The sequence below is a fragment of the Myxocyprinus asiaticus genome, chromosome 33, assembly GCF_019703515.2.
Source record: "Myxocyprinus asiaticus isolate MX2 ecotype Aquarium Trade chromosome 33, UBuf_Myxa_2, whole genome shotgun sequence".
In the NCBI taxonomy this organism is placed as follows: Eukaryota; Metazoa; Chordata; class Actinopteri; order Cypriniformes; family Catostomidae; genus Myxocyprinus; species Myxocyprinus asiaticus.
In genome coordinates, this window is record NC_059376.1 from 42,132,115 (window position 1) to 42,152,178 (window position 20,064).

Consider the following 20,064-nt stretch of genomic DNA (forward strand, 5'->3'; position numbering starts at 1 on the left):
AATAATAATAATAATAATTAAAAAATAACCCATGACCTCTAGAAAGTTTAACAAAAATCTCATATTTTTGCATCATAAAACCGCAACAAAAAACAGTCATTGTCAGAGACATAATTTGATGCTCTACTTTATTTTCAGAGTTTGGACATAAACTTTATTCCCACTTGCTGGTGGAACATTCAAACTTCAAATATAGGAAGTGAGTTTAGACTTTGTGTTGAAAACAGACCTGCTTTTAAAACGTCTTAGCGCAATGACCTACTTCTCATGAAAATAGAAAATTACGCTTTGTGGCACTTCATTTACATAGAATACACCCACAGTTTGTGCAAATACACCCACAGATAGTGCAAACATTCACGAAAACTGCACTGAGGATTAACGTTCTCACGAAAATTGGATAAGACGTAGCGCACAGTCGTTGCATGTGGTACTGCGATTTGTGCATAATAATAGAAAAAACTATTTGCCAGTGAGGTAAGAAAAAGAAACTTGTTTTACCTTTGAATCAAGTTTTTTTTCTTACCCCACTGGCAAATAGTTTTTTCTATTATTATAAGTGTAAATGTTACTAAATTAAATTTCTCTGAAATCAAGTAACAAGCTTTTCTGAAAACAAACTATTTTGCTTTTAAGAATATCTAGACATTTTTACTGGAAAATAAGACAAAAATACACTGTTCTAAAGCCATTCAATCATTTTGTGTTGAACAGACTGAAATTTAAGTCGTTATTTACTCTCAAATTAAATCAAATCATTAAACTCCAGAAAACGGCGCAAAAATCAAATATAGTGACGCGTCAGTAACATCAAACCTCACTGGTTCTAATGTAATGAGACATAAACTTTAGTGGCGGTGTGGTGGTGGCATAGTGGGCTAAAGCACATAACTGTAATCAGAAGGTTGCTGGTTCAATCCCCACAGCCACCACCATTGTGTCCTTGAGCAAGGCACTTAACTCCAGGTTGCTCCAGGGGGATTGTCCCTGTAATAAGTGCACTGTAAGTCACTTTGGATAAAAGCATTTGCCATATGCATAAATGTAAATGTAATGACGTTTGGTCATAAGACGGACAAAAATAATATGTCGCCATATTTGATTTGAAGCCTGTTTACGGGAGTTGATAAATGATTTGATTTAAGAGTGAATAACTGCTTTATCGTAAGTTATCGTAAGGCTTCATACAATCACAAAACTGTTTTTTAAAGTGGGTTTTTGGTCCTTTATGGGGCTTGAGAGCCCCGAGTCACAATTCGCTTGCATTACATGGTGAAAAGACAAAGATGTGAAGATTAAAAAAACCTTTTGTGTTACGCATTGGAAAGGAAGTCAAACAGATTTGCAGTGACATTAGGGTGAGTAAATCATAACAGGATTTTCATTTTTGGGTGAACTATTACTTTTAATAACAATTGTTGTTCTATATACAATAATGTAGAGAAAGGAAAGGCATGGAAGCTTTCACTCACCTTTGAATATGCTTTTCCTCCTTTGAGTTCCTGTAATGAAAACAGGAAGAGTCAAGTTGAGCGAGTGGACAGTCCAACGCTCTAAATGTTTATCTCAACACACCTAAACAGAACCTCACCCAAACTCCCCGCTCAGCGTACACTAAACCTCATAAATCAACACTTCAAGCTGACAACGTGTGATGAAACATTACAAAACCTTTGTCTTTAATTTAGTTTCCAAATACAACTTGAGCTTGGCAACACCTACCTAAATCTGACCCCACATCAATGAGACCCATCCATTTAAGAATGAATCTTACCTTCCGCACAGAGACTCGACACATACAGGGATCCAGGACTCCAGTGTTTGGGTTGGCGCTCATTTTGCACACAAAAGAGAACCTCTTTTTCCAGCGGACAGAGTTCTGGTGGACTTCTTCTCTGTGGGGCGACAGAGGAAAGATTGAAGGTTGGTTCAATCGCACAGGTCCAGACAGAGTGATGAAGATATGTTGATGTTGGTTGTGATATCTTTTCTCTACTGACTCTACTGGCTAGTTATGGATTGAGGGTTCGAGGGCAGTTTGTGACTGGAGAAGTTCCAGATCTTCAAAGGCAACAAGCTGAGATCAATAAAACCACACGTTTCCTCAACTGAACAAAAGGGAATTAAATCGAGTTTAGAGCCATTTTGAAGCATTTAGTTAAATATTGTGAAGGATATTCATGTGGTTGAGACATTTCATACGCTGTAACGTCAAACAGAATGCTGTTATTGGTAAATGATTGATACACCAACTTCTGTTCACTGCTGAAGACAGCAAAAAAAAGTCTATTTACTAAACAAATACACAAGCTCTATGTCAAGTATAGTTTCTAATAAGTACAAACACACAAACTCATGATTTTCTAGGACATGAAGAACCAGCACTATTGAATATTCATGAGGTTCTGGCCATCTGCTATGCAAAATATGCATCTAATAATAGTACAATTGAGAAGATCCACACAACAGCTCTTAGTTCTTCAAAGAAACCCATATCAGTAACAACTTAAATTTAGAATGGCAAATATATTGCATTAATGATAACAGACGTTTGTCAACTTTCATTATTACTTTTGTTCTTCGAAGCAAAGGGATTTAAAATATTTTCTTTATAGATTATAAATGAGCAAAGAAAATAGGCCTAATGATGCACTGATGGCCAACCATCAGTATCAGACGATAGAATATCGGTATCAGCACACAAAATTTGTATCGGTGCATCCCTAAAAAAACGTATAGAATGAAATTGGACCTGGGTCAGTAAGCAACTGTGACATGGAGGAGGGTGTGGCCGGGCCGTGATGGTGCACGGCTGGTGCTGAATCAGCTGATCAGAGGGAGAGTGAGATAAAGGGGAGACGGAGGCGCCAGTTCATAAGAGAGAGAGAGACGCACGTGGCCGCGCTGCATGTGTGTCTGTGTTCGTTTATGTTTTATGTTGTTTTAAGTTCATTTATATCATTAAACCTTTATGTTGACTGTTCAGCCATTTCCCGCCTCCTCCTTGCCATCCTTGAACCGTTTCATTGATGCCAAACCCGGGAAGGAGGAGGGATGTGCTGTCGCGGAGTCCTCGCCGCTGCCATCCGCCGAGAGCTGGAGGAACTGCTGCCATCCGCCGAGAAGGGCAGGAGCGGTTCCGTCCGCCAGGGGTCGGAGGGCTCGCTGCTGTCCGCCGGGGAAGGAGTGAGCTGGCATCCACCAGAGGGCAGAGGAACAGTTGAGGACTGGGCAACAGCGTGTCCAGGAACCGGCGAGAAAATTTTTCTCTCTCTCCTCTCTCTCTGTTGCTCCGCCTTGCTCTTTCCCTCTCCCCTTTCCCTCCCCTCGTCTCTCCCAGAGCTTCAGAAAGGCGGGGCAGACCTGCCGGCAGGCACGGCCGGAAGGGCAATACCCGCCCCCCCCACCCCCCCTCCAGAAAGGGAGGGGAATGCGTCATGCCGGGGGTTTCCCTGACCTGAGTCGTGCGATGGAGGAGTGTGACGACGAGTAGGGCCCTGAATCGGGCTAATCAGCCGGGAGGGGGATAAAGACGAGCCGGAGGCGCCAGTTCGAGAAAGAGAGACGCACGTGGCCGTGTTGTGTGTGTCTGTGTGTCTTTATGTTGTTTTAAGTTCATTTATATCATTAAACTTTACGTTGACTGTTCAGCTGGTTCCCGCCTCCTCCTTGCCCATCCTTTACCCCATTACAGCAACCAACTAGAAACCAGTTGGCAATGCCCTAGCAATCACACCAAAGCATCAGCCAATTATCATATTGGCCAATAAAAGCAATTATCTGCAATTATCAGACATTGGCCGATGTTGTTCTTAATAATTGGATTTCGGAATCAGCACACACATTTTGTATCGGGGCAAACCTTAAAACATATCAAATTAATTGGCAGCAACCAACAGTAGCAACCACCCAGAAGGCCCTAGCAACGCCAACTGCAAAGGGATAAATAAAACACCTTAGTAATCCCATAGCAAAGCCTTGCCAACCATCCACAACAACCTAGCACCATGGACAAGCATGGATAAAAATGCATGTAGAAAATGTAGTATTATTCATATTTTAGAATGATATAAACTTCCCTGAACTAACCCTAACCTGCATTCGAGTATGACTGGATTTGACAGCAGCTAGATGAAATGAACCTGTTGAAGGATATTAAAACATGTCATGAGAGATTTGGCGCTTACACATCAGCGCTACATGAGAGAAGCAAAGCAGATTCGCTCAGACGTCTCAGTCTATGAAACTTTCTACAATGTGGCTTATCGCCAACCACAACATCTGTTCCTAATCCTTCTTCACACTCAAACACATTCACTTATACACATTCACACACACGCAGTTGAATCATTTTTAAGTTTAGCTTGCTTCAAGGGACAAATTTATAAACACACACACACATTAATTCCAAGTGTCATCAATGACTACAAAAATATCAGCTTTTTTACTTCTGAAGTACCATTCATTTGGTTGATAAATCCATCTGGGGTCATCAGAGGTTGCTATTAAACCAGCAGAGAGAGACTCTTGCGTGGTTCTTCTCATCCAGCACTTGTTATCAGAACCGATGTGGTCTTTTCTCTCCCCCACATTCTTTTACAACATTCCAGGGGCCATGGTACTTTGTTGTAACGCTGTAGTAACCACAATCGCCTAGCATCCATGTCAACACTCACAGAAACAGAGAAGGGAGAGCAGAAGAGGTTAAGAGTAGAAGTTGCACCACACTGCATTGGAGAGATTCACAGAATTTGAATTCCTTGAGGGTGGCCAGAACGCAACCACCTTGAAATGCCCAAGCAAGCACCCAGTACACCCTTACAATGTGCTAAAAGCCACTCACAACACCTTAGCAACGCCTTGGCAACCACCAACAAAAAACTAGCATCATCACGGCGACTTTTGCACGGGCAAGCACCACTCACGTATGTTTTAATGAGTTACTACCCGAAATACCAAGTCATCCAAATTAAAAGGAATTAAAAGCAATGTAGAACCGTATATTGCATTTTTTAAGCAGCAACCTTATAATAAATATTTCCACAAACATAAACAGGCGTTGTGTGTTCTCGCTGTTAACACAGAGCATTTTCTCCTTTCATAAGCTCCTCTCGTCTGTCTCCCACGCCAACCAAAGGCAAACCTAATCAAGCGTTCCTCAATGGGCCAATTGTTGGGAGACTGGGGACAGTTTAGAGTGTACAAAAGATCTGTGAGCGAGCTGCGTGCAGAATAAATATGCATTAGATGCTGGTCGGGCAGCCCAGCAAACGTTTGCTGGGAGAGAAACGTCAAAATGTCAAATCACAGGCAGGTGGGTTACTGGAGATTCAAAAAGAGGCCACATTTATTATTAACTCTTTATTATCAGTAAAGAGTCAATGACAAATAAGGGTGAACAATGATTTAAAAATCTAGCTGGTGCCAAGTAGAAATGTAATCTTTGTATTCATGTTGGTTTCATTCGTTTTTTTAAAAACATAAACAATTTCAACTTGTTTTTTTTATTTACTGATGTTTGGAATTTCCAGTGGTGTAACTATCAAGTGAAAAGTACAAAAATATTTTTCTTAAACCCTGAATACATTACCTGCAAAAATTTAGATTTTATGATTTATATTATAAATAATACATTATATTACCTGTATTATAAATACATTTTATAATTTAATTTAAATGAAATATAAATATATATTTTTATTTAATATGAATAAAATAATGTATTTATAATTTAAATAAAATAATTTATTTATAATTTAAATAATATAATTTATTTATATTAATATGTATATGTATATTTTCCAATATTATAAATATTTTATCACAAAACTACAGTTCTTATTTTATTTATTTTTTATTTTTATTTATTTTTTTGCAAAACGAGATTCAGCCCTTGCATGAATCTTTTTTTTTCTTCGTTGCAAGTTCAGGACATTTTTTTAGTTAACACCCCACAAATATATATATATATAAAAATTAACCTAATCAAGACTAATCTTGAAGATTTTACAGCAGTTGCCCTGAATACTAAATTATGCAACATGTAGACTTGCACTACCAACAAAATCCTGATTGTGTATCATTTCTCTTGAGATGTAGAATGCTGCAAACTCAGACAAAGAATACAAAACAAAAGCTAGAGGCTTCATTAAAGACCTGAAAGAGGACACATCCATCCCCTTAACCCAAACCACACCACCTCTCGCGAGAACCAGCACAATGCTCACAACGACCTCCTCAAATTCAAAAGCAAACTCTGCTTTAACATGACTAACCTACATCACTTTAAACCAAACCACAGAATGACCGAAATCCACCTCATCCAGACCACAGGATAACATGCGGTATTAGATTAAACCACCATGACTCTTTGAGATAAACAATGTAGTCCTGATATACACCAAAACAGAAAGTAAATAACCACTCAAGCATCTGTTTTCACACTGACAGTTTAGGTTTGGAATACCATACTACTTACTCTACACTATTTCTGCAGTATGCACTATGTATAGTGTGCACAGTATCTACTGTACATTTTCTGTATGCACTGAAAACCTGTGAGACATACCACATTTGCCAAATTGTGAAGTAGACAACCAGAACACACTGTGTGAGATACTTCAAACCACAATGCTGTGCCCTAAACTTGACCTTCCATTTCCAGAGTGATGAACAAACTTGAAGTAAAATGAACTTGTTCAATGAGATTTCACTTAATCCTATAGGCCATCAGTATTTGATCAGACTGACTAAAGTTTAAACATTTTAACATGTTTAAAAATGCAAAATAAACGTTTTAATTTCCAACGCTACTTGGTAAAGTTTTGCATACTATTTTTTAGGGATGGGAACTGTTAGGAATTAAACGATTGAGTTGAGATGGTTTGACAATGAAAACTGTCATAATGTCAGCGTCAGCTATAATGTACAAACACATTTATTAGAAAAAGCCACCCCCATCTGTATATTTTATGCACTGGGATCCCAAATGCTGGGGTGACAGATGGGATGGCAATGCTTTTTTGTAGGGTGGCAAATGCCACCCCATCCCACCCCGGTTGATCCGTCCCTGGAACTGTGGTTCAGTACGTTTTTTACAACATGATCACACGTGAAGTCGGCATGATGTTTCCGATAGTTTTTGTACCCTAGGTTCGGCGACTGTATGCCAACGTGCTGACATGCAGCATTCTTATCAGACATGTTTGCAGTGGTTTCAGTGTGTTTACCTTTCCACCTGGCATGATTGGCAGCACGTTGTGTAACATTAATTTTTACTCCACTAATGGTTAAGGTAAGGTTTGGATTTGGGGATAGAGTCTATAAATGTATGCTTTTCTCTTCATTGTATAACGTCCTGTAAAGCTGAAAACATCTTGCTTCACTACTAGCTTTTGGCGACCTCTCCTGGACATAAATGGAGCTCACACATGCCCATATGCCCTAACAACACTTACCGCTTTGGCCACTGGGGGCAGTGTTTCGGAATTTTGGTCAACGTATACCGATTTTGACGAAAGAAATGTCGGTCTACTCTTTCCGATTTCACTGTGAGATCAGGCTGGTTTTTTATTCACTAATTGAACCGACTGATAAGAGTCATTTATCTAGGAGGTATCACTGTAGATTCAAAACTGATTCATAAGAGTCATTCGGTCAGGAAGCGGACTACAGTGGTCACGCTGTATGTTTCGTGCTTCTAATTAGGTAGCGCTGGAAACACATTTGGAGTATGTTAGTACGGTGTTGCATCCACATCGTTGGAAGAATGCACATTCAAGAATTGTCAACAGAACCGAAAGTCAGTCAATCATTCGGTTCCGGTATTTAAAAACAAAATTAAACCAGTTCTGAATAAGAACAGTTTACGGTTCCCCACCCTACTATTTTTAAAAAGTAGTAGACAGTATACAGTGTATATTGACCAGTATAGGGCTGGGCGATATATTGAAATATTCACAATATAATAACGATGATTGGCCACTACGTATAAGCCACTATGTTCCATAAAGTACACATCATTAGGGAGGCCTGGGTAGCTCAGCGAGTACTGAGGCTGACTATCACCCCTGGAGTCGCGAGTTTGAATCCAGGGTGTGCTGAGTGTCTCCAGCCAGGTCTCCTAAGCAACCAAATTGGCCCGGTTGCTAGGGAGGGTAGAGTCACATGGGGTAACCTCCTCATGGTCGTGATTAGTGGTGCGTGGTAAGTTGTGCGTGGATTGCGGAGAGTAGCATGAGCCTCCACATGCTGTGAGTCTCCGCGGAGTCATGCACAATGAGTCACATGATAAGATGCGTGGATTGACGGTCTCAGAAGTGGAGGCAACTGAGACTTGTCCTCTGTCACCGAGATTGAGGTGAGTAACTGCGCCACCATGAGGACCTACTAAGTAGTGGGAATTGGGCATTCCAAATTGGGATAAAAAGGGATAAACATTTTTTTTAAAAGAACGCATCATTAGACCAATTTCACAATCCTTCAAGGATTCACAATTCATTATTTAATTTTTTATTTGTATCTCTCAAGTTATTATACACATCTAAAATGTGACACAATATCACAGAAAAAGAGGCGTTGACGGCACTTCACCAGATTTGTAATGAGGAACATTGTCAAATACACAATGCACTTTTAGTGTTCCACCAAAATGAAAGTTTAAAGTGAAGGTGAAGTAAATACAGCAGAAATATAGCCTTAATACTATTGTTTAAAACAAATCTAATCCTCAAAATAACTTGACTGGGACTCAAAATATTAATTCAGTATTGTAATGCTTTTAATGACTATGTTGCATATTGGTGCATATAAATTAAACTTATTAAATATAATTCTTATTTGTGTTCATTTAGTGAAAAACAGTGGAAAACATGCCTTCATTATTTTTAGATTTTTACTTGATACATTAAACATTATGAAATTACTTGGTTACTGTACCATGACTGTCTGGTTGAAATAGTTACTCTGATGTTTTTGTTTTTGTTTCTTTGTTTTCTGAGAACACTTTTAAGCCATTTCAAAGCAAACATAATTATTGAGAAATAAATTGAATATTGTCAATGGACTGAAAAACTATACATGTATATATATATATAATTTTCCACATCTCCTTCTTGGCTACCAAATGTTAAGAATTTCATTTCCACAATTTATTTCCAAAACTCTAATTCCAAAATAAAAACTGAACATCACTCGCTGTATTAAAAGACAAAATGACATCATGACGAAACTGTATTGCATACCACTGAAATGATGATCGAAATGTTTTTTGGTCTTTTTTTAAATGCTGATTGTCTCAGACGACATTCTTGCGAAAGTATAATAACCATTGGCTTCAGCTTTTCCCTTTTTTGGCTAAATGGTATGATAATGTTTAGTTGTATGGATAATTTGAGTTGTATGAGTGCTGAAATAACTAAATAAATAAATAAGAGAAAATAGTAGCACAGTTTGCAGTACGCTAGTATTCCATTCGGATCACAAACATGATTACTGAACCGGTTTACATGCACACCAATATGTTGATAACTCCCAAAAATCAGCTTATTTGAAAAATCTGACAAAGCACATTTGAAATATTCAAGTTACTCTCTGCTTTTGATGTCAAACCGTGAAGAGGTATGCACACAACACGTGCACACATTGGATTAAGAGGTTTACATGCAACCCAAAATGGAGTAATGGGCAAGAATCTACCCCTGTCGACCGGTTTATTCTTACAGCATTTTTGACTTTACACCGATAAAGGAAAGCTGTTTATTGCTTTAACATGACCACACACATTGTCGGCTTATTAAGCATAATGAGTGTAAGAACGTACATGAAAACGCTGTGTGTGTAATCAGATTTCGTAAGGCCTGTAATTTGGCTGTAGTTTTACAGATGACTCACTCTGGCAGAAATGTGCTGTGCTGAAACAGGATTCTTATCTCTCATCCTGTAGCTCAGGCCCGTGTCAGAGTCAATGCAGCCCAGCGGGGTAATGTCAGATCCTGCCAGCGCTTGTACAAACATCCCCTGAGCGCTACGCTCCAATCAGACAACCTCATGTCACAGAGCAGAGCAGACCTTCTAAAACTATCTTCTGCCGGACACAGAACCGCTGACTTCCCGTTTGTGCTGGATGACATCGCAGGATAAGAGAAGGTGAAATGCACCAAGGTGTGTGCTACATTTGGTCTGATTTGCTTTTAGTTATACCTCAAGCTTAAAAGGATAGTTCACCCAAAAATGAAAATTCTGTCATCATTTATTCACCTTTGTGTAGTTCCAAACCCGTATGACTTTCTTTCCTCAGTGGAGCACAAAAGCAATCATGCTGCTCTTTTCCAAACAATGCAACTGGGTGATTCTGTCAAAAAAAAACAATTCCCAGCCCTATAATACTCCAAAATCAAAAGAAACAAGAAATTATATGTTCCATATATATAAATATATGATATCAATATGACATTCTCATTACAGCAATGTGGAGAAAATTATATATTATTTAAACTGTAAAGTATTTATAGATCACAACAGTACTCCCTTGGTGCTGCCTTTCATTTTTACAGGTTGTAATATGTAAAATCATTGTACAACAGCATCTTTTTTACGGTATTTCGGTAAAAAAAAAAAAGACTGTTACGGTAATGAGAATCATCATTGAAAATGGGATCGATTTATTGTTTACACAAACCTATCGATTTGCTTCAGAAGACATTAAATGATCGACTGGAGTCGTGTGGATTACTTTTATGCTGCATAAATGTGCCTTTTGGACCATCAAACAGCCAGCAGTCTAATGGCACCCATTTACATGCATTGTATGGACAAATAGAGCTGAAATCAGCTTATAAAAATCATCACTTCAGTTCTGCTGAAGAAGGAAAGTCATACACATCTGGAATGGCTTAAAGGTGAGATAATTTTAATTTTTGGGTGAAATAGCCCTTTTAGCATTTAGCTGTCAATGCATGAGATTAATATATTTTACGCAGTAAAGGCAGTTATTTACCTAATTTGGCATAACTGTTTCATTATGTTCTTTCTATGTTTTTGATGCTTTTTGAGGAATATAGAATCTGTGTTTTTTGTGCGTGTGTGATGATTAGAGAGCACTATTGCATTTGTCCAGTGTCTTCTGTCTTTATATTTATGCATGTATTTTGCTATGAGTATATTTCAAACAAACTCCCAAACCCAGCTTCTCTTTTTGAAAGCTTGGATAATATAACAAAAGGTGCAGTGATATAAATAAACATGGAATAATGTACATAGAGTTAAAACGGGTATAGCATTAAACATGATGCATTACATTATAAATAATATAAAAGAAGACACAGCCTCACCATCTTTTTTGTTTTAACTACAGCATATTTATATTGAATTCAGGGTTTTTTGTGCATGGTGAGAAGAAAAGAGCACCTTTACAGGAATACTTTGTGTAAATTATTCTTGCAGTAAAAATAGCAGTGAGGTTCGGCATTATGTTTGTCTACACTCGTAGTAAAGTATTGCATGTAAAGAGTCTTTTTATGTGATATTTTACTACAAGCTTAGTCCAATCAAATTGCCAAACTCTTACTGAAGGGGAAAAAAACTACTACTCTCCATAAAAAAAAACCTTCGAACTGTTGGCAGACGATTTGTCGGACCTGGTGTGAATAGCGCCATAGGAATCCATTGATCCTATTCAAAAGCTCGTTTTTCATTTGCTCCGAAAACTCGGGCTTGGTGTGACTAGGCCTTTAGACAGAAAGAGACCATCTGATTGACATATAAAGAGTTTGTTTTTGACATTTAGGGTGAGTCAATTTGGGAATTTATCATAACTGAAACTACACAGTCCTGCTCAAGGATTTCACATTTACTTGCTGCGAACTGATTCAACCAAAACTTTTCTCCCCTTTTCTCCCCAATTTGGAATTCCCAATGCGCTCTAAGTCCTCGTGGTGGCGTAGTGACTCGCCTCAATCCGGGTGGTGGAGAATGAATCTCAGTTGCCTCCACGTCTGAGACCGTCAATCCGTGCATGTTATCACGTGACTTGTTGAGCGCGTTACCGCGGAGACGTAGCGCACGTGGAGGCCCACGTTATTCTCCGCGGCATCCACGCACAACTCACCACGCGCCCCATGTTACCCCATGTGACTCTACCCTCCCTAGCAACCGGGCCAATTTGGTTGCTTAGGAGACCTGGCTGGAGTCACCCAGCAGGCTCTGGATTTGAACTCGTGACTCCAGGGGTGGTGGTCAGCGTCAATACTTGCTGTGCTACCCAGGCCCCAAAACTATTATAGCTTTTAACGATTTCACATTTTTTATCAATGTAGAAGCCTGGGACCTTGCAAACGACTTACTTCCCTAATGGACTGACAAAGACCAGTGCACCCTGACTCCTGGTAATTGTGTAGAAATCTGCCAATCTGGTGACTTCAGCCAGCCATTGAGCATTTCCATGTCAAGTCAACCAAATTTCAGAAACTTTCCCAGATTTTTTTTTTTTTACATTTTATTGAAACTTTTTTTGAAGAAAGATAAACACAAAAAATGGTGAAAGCCAAAATATTAAACAGGATGGATCAATATTTACTGAGTAATCCATTATTTTGTAGAGGGGGGTCAAAATGAAAATTTTCGCCTATGATTTTGGAGCAAAACTACAGGTAAAAAAAAAAATATATATATATATATATATATATATATATATATATATATATATATATATATATATATATATATATTTAGAAAGGTAGCAGTGTTATTATTTAATTTTTACACAGAGATGGGTAGATCTATTACTGAAATCATTAGATTTTTGCACCCCTTGATGCATTCATTATATGCCAATGGTGAGAGTCCAAAAATGGTTTAAAAAAACAACTTTATGTTGTTTTTTCAAAGTTGGGGTGCCTATAACTCCAGAAGTATTAAAGATATCTTAATATCCTTTTAATTTCTGATTCAGAACAAACTTTCCTTTATGGATGTCCATTTTTAAGGCCCTATATGGTTAAATCCCAGAGATATGGTGCTGTCAATGTGGCTCCATGTGAATATTTTTCTATTTTATCAATTTTCAATGGTTGAAAAATCAAATGAGTCACATGGTATGAAGCTAGTTTTTCTTGTCCAACAAAACAAAGATTTGAAGTACAAATAATGTTGAAACTAGAAATGTACATTTATTTATTCCCATAAAAACAATAATGTCAAATCTCGGGTTTTTGAGTCCAAAAATAGGCTTCATATTGCCATTTTTGTATACAATATTAATCAAACGTTCCATCAACTGTCTCTGGGTGTGACAGAAATCATACATTATGTAGACAAAGTATGCTTAAAAAGATTTCCTCTGAAATTAAATCAATATACTGAAATAAATCAATCGCCTTTAGTTTCTCATGTGACTAACTGAGTGTTCTGAACTCAATCAATAATGTGTCAATCAATAATGGTTAGGGATATAAATCCGTTTGACATTTTTTTTAAAACCGCCGAGGTCAAACCCACACTACACAACTCGGATCAGACTTTTTCGATCATGTACGGTTTACAAACCAAGTTGCATAATCTCAGAAAGCTCCTGAGGCTTTAAATCACTGTTTCAAAAGAGCCTTTGTTCTCAGTGATCTAAATTTATGTCTATTAGACATTAAGGGGAAAGACTTCCGAAATGTGAGTGATAAATCCAAAAGGATCACCACCCAGTTGCTTACATAACACAAGTGCCACAAAGACACGTACAGTTCGAAGCTCTAAAAGTGTCCCTGCGGCCAGCTGTAAAGGGCAGCGACTGACCCTTTGAACCGCCCAGCTGCTTACAGCATAAAAGATGACACATCTGTGATCATAAGATCCAACCCAAATATCTGCTTTGAAAGACTAATCATGATAAGCACACGTCTTGTTCATTTGCCTGGTTTAAGCAGATCTTATTTAACTGCAACAAGGGATTTCCTCGATCCGAGGAGGACAGGACCCTGTCTGAAGCATTCTGCATCCCTGTTGTGTTTTGATTATGTGCAGTTCTCTGATGTAGCTGGTAAACAGCAGAAATAATCAGATGAGATAGACTGACAGAGAGTCACATCGAGCGCAATTCAGTCCTGACAATGGGGAGATCAGGCTAGTTATCTCATGGGGAAGTTGTCACAAGGGCTATATCTAAATAAAGAAATTGTGTTTTCTCTAGCAAAGGTTTTAGTATTTTGGTTTCTAACACCTAGATCAAATCCCTCTTAAATAAGATTTTTTTGTGAATTCTGCCCTCCTAAGTAAATTTGGAAAAATAATCATATTTATGTTAAAAATCTTGTGTAAACAAGCAAACATAAGCAAACATGTTAGCACGTTTTTATCGGGGCTGGTTGTCACATGCATTGCTATAGGATGCTCCTTTGCTCCCTACTTAGTGAATGACTTAACCTCCAGTGTGCTGTCTGTCTGCACTGGTCTCAGAACAGTTAGAAATGCACCTTATTTTCATCCTAACTCCATATAATGCCTCTGAAAGTAACATTTGAAATTGCACAGTAAATATAGGATTTCTAAGGGGAAAAAAGGCCTATAGTCCACGTCAGTGGTCATTGTGTTTAACAGCGTCCCGTTTCACGACAAATCGCTTAAATTTTCAAAATGGCATATCGGATGAAACTTGAGACTCTAATCTTTTGACTCAAACAGGTTTCAATGTAAAAACTTAATGAGCTTTCTAACCAGATCTAGTGTTGTTGGTGTTTCTCCCAAAGACAAACTTCACTGAGATCAACGGCATGTTGTTTTGTCACATGACTCCGTGCATCGAAAGTTTAACCCTTTACTGAAAGCCCAGAGTGTCTTGAACTCAGATCAGTTGGTTTAAATTAAATTAAACTTTGCATAGCGTATAGCGAAGACAAAACACAGTGTCCACGCAGGAGGACGCGGGGTCGCACAAGGATATAGTGTGAAAACATTAAGGTTTATTATGACTGTGCAGAAATTAACTTTCAAACATAAACATACTCTAAGTAAAAACTGTGACAGCTAGCCCCGGTCTGCCCAATAATGCAATGATAAAGAAATATTTTAGTCTCCAAACACTTTTTGGAGCCACTGTATTTGTATGTTTAGTGCATATGTTCCATCAGTGTCATGTAAGACATATGGTGGCGTGAACTCTTGTATTGTCTTCATCAGAAATAGATAACTGCATAGATCCACAAATCTGCACACATGCATCATGAGGAAAGGCGATCTAGACATCCCAAACACATATCGTATTTGTCGGCCAGCTTGAAAAAAAACCCAATTATATGCTTTCAATAATCATTTTAATGCACAAGTTGCATTAAAAAGACAAGCAGAGCCATTCCGATTAAAAAATGCATTTTTACATTTTCCGAAGAAATGTAAAATCACACATCCTAAGTATAACTAAAAGTAATAGTGATCCTTGCCTTGGAAAACACCACTAAAAGAAAGCATTTCTTTTTTCCATCTTGATTCCATTTGAAGCAAAATATGCATTTTTCATTATGGCATGTATGCCAAAGATCAAATACTTTTCATATCTTTCATCTTTTAAGCTTTATAATCATGAGCACATTAAGCTTGAAGCCTGAAAACCTGTGACAGTAGCGACTCGCGTGTCTGCAGTCTGTGATTAAACTGAAGTACAGCCTGTCAGGACCTACAAACACACCGCTGAGAGCACGCTGGTAAAACACACGGCTTTCACAAATTAGAGGAAAACTGCACATGTGGCACTAGGCAGGCTGTGGGTCCGCTACGATACACCCAGTGGTTTGACTCTTTTTATGGGTAACTTTTTAAGGAGAACAAAATAGCAGACCTGCCTTAAAACTGCAGATTATTATGTAGAATTTTAGAGGAGAAAGACATAAAACTGTAAACACTGAAAACTTTGAAAAGTTGCATTTTATGTTCTAAATTTACATTATTATTTACAATAAGACATGTTATTTCTTCATTGTTCGATAATCTACAATTTTAAAAAAAACCCTACTTGATAGACTCACTTTTGATGAATCCATGAGCCAAGTTCTTAGAAATGTAATCTTTGAATTCGTGTTGGTTTCATATGGTGAAAAGATGTTTCAGTTGAAAACACGTTCATCAAAGAAGTGTATTCACGTCATTGTCTGAATTAATTACCTTTTTAGTGTATTTGTGAGTAAATCCAGAACAGGTCATTGTCTCTTAAAGGGATAGTTCACCCAAAAATGAAAACTCTGTCATTATTTACTCTCCTAATGTTGTTCCAAACCCATATAACCACCATTTATGTCACCATTCAATTTCATAGCATCTTTTTGCATATAATGAATGTTAATGGTGACTAGAGGTGTGCAACTCGACCCGGGCCCGATGGGTTTCGGGCCGGGTTCGGGTCAGTTTTTCCAAGTAGGATTTGGGTTTGTAATTAATGAAAAAATAAACAGGCCTACCGAACTTGTTTCGCGCACGTGCTCTCACTTATGCGCGAATGGGCGAGTTAGGGGCCGTTCGCACCGAACGTGTTTTTGCATGCGTCTGTTCTGTTTTCCCATTGTTTTCCTATGTAATCACATGCTGGATGAATGTATTTGACATTTACACCACGTATCCCTTTTTCTTCAGCGTCTCGTACAGGATCGGCACTGTTTAAACACTGTGTCAAGTTAAAAAGAAGCATATCAAGACATCTGCGCTCTGTTTCATTCTTTGCGCTGCGTATAGATGGTTTTTAGCACAGGTATCACAAAGATTCAATGTTCTGAACAAGTTCAGGCTGAATAGAGGGGACTGTTGCATTGTTATTCCAGACTGTTCTGGACCAAGTGAAGTTTCAGCACATAAAAAGTTATTTAATGCTTTTTTTCCCTTCTGCTCTAGTGTACAGAGGGGCTGCTGTGCCTTGTTAAAACTGTGTATGTTTACTGTTCCAGTACTGTTACAAATGTTGCCTATATGCTTACAGCCTATTGCAACAGTACTTGCTAAGAGAAGAAATTATAAAGATAGTGAGCGATTTCGGGTTCGGGTCGGGTTCGGGTTTATAATCTGACGGTATCATTCAGGTTGGGTAGGATCGGGCCACATGGTCTCGGGAACGGGTCAGGTTTATAATCTGATGGTATTGTTCAGGTTGAGTAGGATCGGGTCACACGTTCTCGGGTACAGGTCAGGTTTATAATCTGATGGTATCGTTCAGGTTGGGTAGGATCGGGCCACATGGTCTCGGGAACGGGTCAGGTTTATAATCTGACGGTATTGTTCAGGTTAGCTAGGATCGGGCCACACGGTCTCAGGTATGGGTCAGGTTTATAGTCTGACGGTATCATTCAGGTTAGCTAGGATCGGGCCACACGGTCTCAGGTATGGGTCAGGTTTATAATCTGACGGTATCGTTCAGGTTGGGTAGGATCGGGCCACACGGTCTCAGGTACGGGTCAGGTTTATAATCTGATGGTATCGTTCAGGTTAGCTAGGATCGGGCCACACGGTCTCGGGTACGGGTCAGGTTTATAATCTGATGGTATCGTTCAGGTTGGGTAGGATCCGGCCACACGGTCTCGGGTACGGGTCAGGTTTATAATCTGATGGTATCGTTCAGGTTGGGTAGGATCGGGCCACACGGTCTCGGGTACGGGTCAGGTTTATAATCTGATGGTATCGTTCAGGTTGGGTAGGATCCGGCCACACGGTCTCGGGTACGGGTCAGGTTTATAATCTGATGGTATCGTTCAGGTTGGGTAGGATCCGGCCACACGGTCTCGGGTACAGGTCAGGTTTATAATCTGACGGTTTCGTTCAGGTTAGGTATGATCGGGCCACACGGTCTCGGGTACAGGTCGGGTTCGGGTTTCATTTTAAGGCCCGTGCAGACCTCTAATGGTAACTGAGAATTTAAAAAAAAGAATGAAAGTCATACAGGTTTGTAACAAGCTTTACATGAGTAAATAATGGCAAAACTTTCATTACCCCAAAATAGCAAAAGAATAATATATATTTATCTGATTCTTTGTACAGTAGCTTGTGAAACATGAAACAAGCATGCAGCGTGTGGCAGAATTCTTCCAGTGAGGAACCTGATGATTGTGAATTACAGTAAATAAACTGTGAGACTCGTGGCTGTTACATAACTGAGGGAAGATTCTGCTATAAAAATCAACAGTATGACTGCTGTGAGCAATGTACAGAATCAGTTAATCTTCTAAATCCAAAATCTCCAAGCACTTGTGAAAGCGCATGAGGAATGAGACTGAAGTTTTTAATTTAACTGCAAGCCAAACCTACTTAATTATGTGCTGGGAAACAGCCGGATGGGCAACGATTCAGCCCACCCAACATTCTTATACGAAACTACTACTCTTAGAAATTACTACATTTCTATGTATAAAGTTCTGCATTTGTGTGTGTGTGGTAGGTATTTTGATAAAAGTTTATAAGTGCTCTAAAAATAGTCATATCTTAACGTTAAAGGGATAGTTTAACCATCTTCAATTATTCTCGTGTTCCACAGAAGACATTTAACATTATATAATTTATATACAGTGCATTCATAAAGTATTCAGACCCCTTTTTCACATTTTGTTATGTTGCAATCTTTGTCACATCAATCTTCATTCCATACCCCATAATGTCAAAGCAAAACCCAGATTTTTGATAACTTTGCAAATATATTAAAAAGAAAAAACTGAAATATCACACTGACATAAGTATTCAGACTCTTAACTCAGCACTTAGTTGAAGCACCTTTGGCAGCGATTACAGTCTCAAGTCTTTTTTGGGTATGATGTGACAAGCTTTGCACACCTGGATTTGGGGATTTTCTGCCATTCTTCTCTGCAGATCCCCTCAAGCTCTGTCAGGTTGGATGGGGACCGTCGGTGGACAGTCATTATCAGATCTCTCCAGAGATGTTCGATTGGGTTCAAGTCCGGGCTCTGGCTGGGCCACTCAAGGACATTCACAAAGTTGTCCCTAAGCCACTCTTGTGTTGTCTTGGCTGTGTGCTTAGGGTCATTGTCCTGTTGGAAGGTGAACCTTCGGCCCAGTCTGAGGTCCTGAGCCCTCTGGACCATGTTTTCATTAAGGATATCTCTGTATTTTGCTGCATTCAGCTTTCCTTCAACCTTGACCAGTCCCCCAGTCCCTGCTGCTGAAAAACACCCCCACAGCATGATGCTACTGCCACCATGCTTCACCGTTGGGATGGTATTGTGATGAGTGGTGCCTGGTTTCCTCCGGACATGATGCTTGGAATTGAAGCCAAACAGTTCAATCTTCATTTTATCAGACCAGAGAATCTTGTTTCTCACTCTCTGGGAGTCCTTTAGGTGCATTTTTGCAAATTCCAAACGTGCTTTTATGTGTCTTGCACTGAGGAGATGCTTCCGTCTGGCCACTCTGCCATAAAGCCCAGATTGGTGGAGTGTTGCAGTGATGGTTGTCCTTCTGCAAGTTTCTCCCATCTCCACACATGATCTCTGGAGCTCAACCAGAGTGACCATCGGGTTCTTTATCACCTCTCTTACCAATGCCCTTTTCCCCTGATTGCTCAGTTTGGCTGGGTGGCCAGCTCTAGGAAGAGTCCTGATTGTTCCAAACTTCTTCCATTTAAGAATTATGGAGGCCAATGTGCTCTTGGGAACCTTCAATACAGCCAATTTAAAAAAAAACAAAATGTTGTTGCCTTCCCCAGATCTGTGCTTCGACACAATCCTGTCTCTGAGCTCTGCAGGCAGTTCCTTTGACCTCATGGCTTGGTTTTTGCTCTGATATGCATTTTCAGCTGTGAGATCTTATTCAGACAGGTGTGTGCCTTTCCAGATCATGTCCAATCAATTGAATTTGCACAGCTGGTCTCCAATCAAAGTGTAGAAACATCTCAAAAATGATCCAGAGAAATCTTTATTTAATAAAGTGGATGTTGGATGAACAGATAGACAAAATCATGTTGTGTGAAATAACTGATATGGTGGATAGTGAGTTCAGTCTTTCCTGTTATTCAGAGATCATGACAAGCAAAGAGGAGAGACACTGAACAGCCGAGGTCTCTGCATGCCTGTAATTCTCTTTCTCAAATAAAGACTT

The 20,064-nt window shown here is 39.1% G+C and overlaps 1 protein-coding gene across 4 annotated transcripts in view; it reads right to left on the minus strand.

Annotated features, from left to right (window-relative positions):
* Positions 1-20,064, minus strand: part of eeig1a (estrogen-induced osteoclastogenesis regulator 1a) — a 70,406-nt gene that overhangs the window by 13,846 nt on the left and 36,496 nt on the right. For all 4 annotated transcript variants that reach the window (XM_051668296.1, XM_051668295.1, XM_051668291.1 and 1 more), the window contains 2 exons: positions 1,775-1,895; positions 1,473-1,502 (listed from right to left, as the gene is read on the minus strand). In XM_051668296.1, the coding sequence (XP_051524256.1) occupies positions 1,473-1,502; positions 1,775-1,895 (151 nt within the window). The remainder of the gene's footprint in view (positions 1-1,472; positions 1,503-1,774; positions 1,896-20,064) is intronic.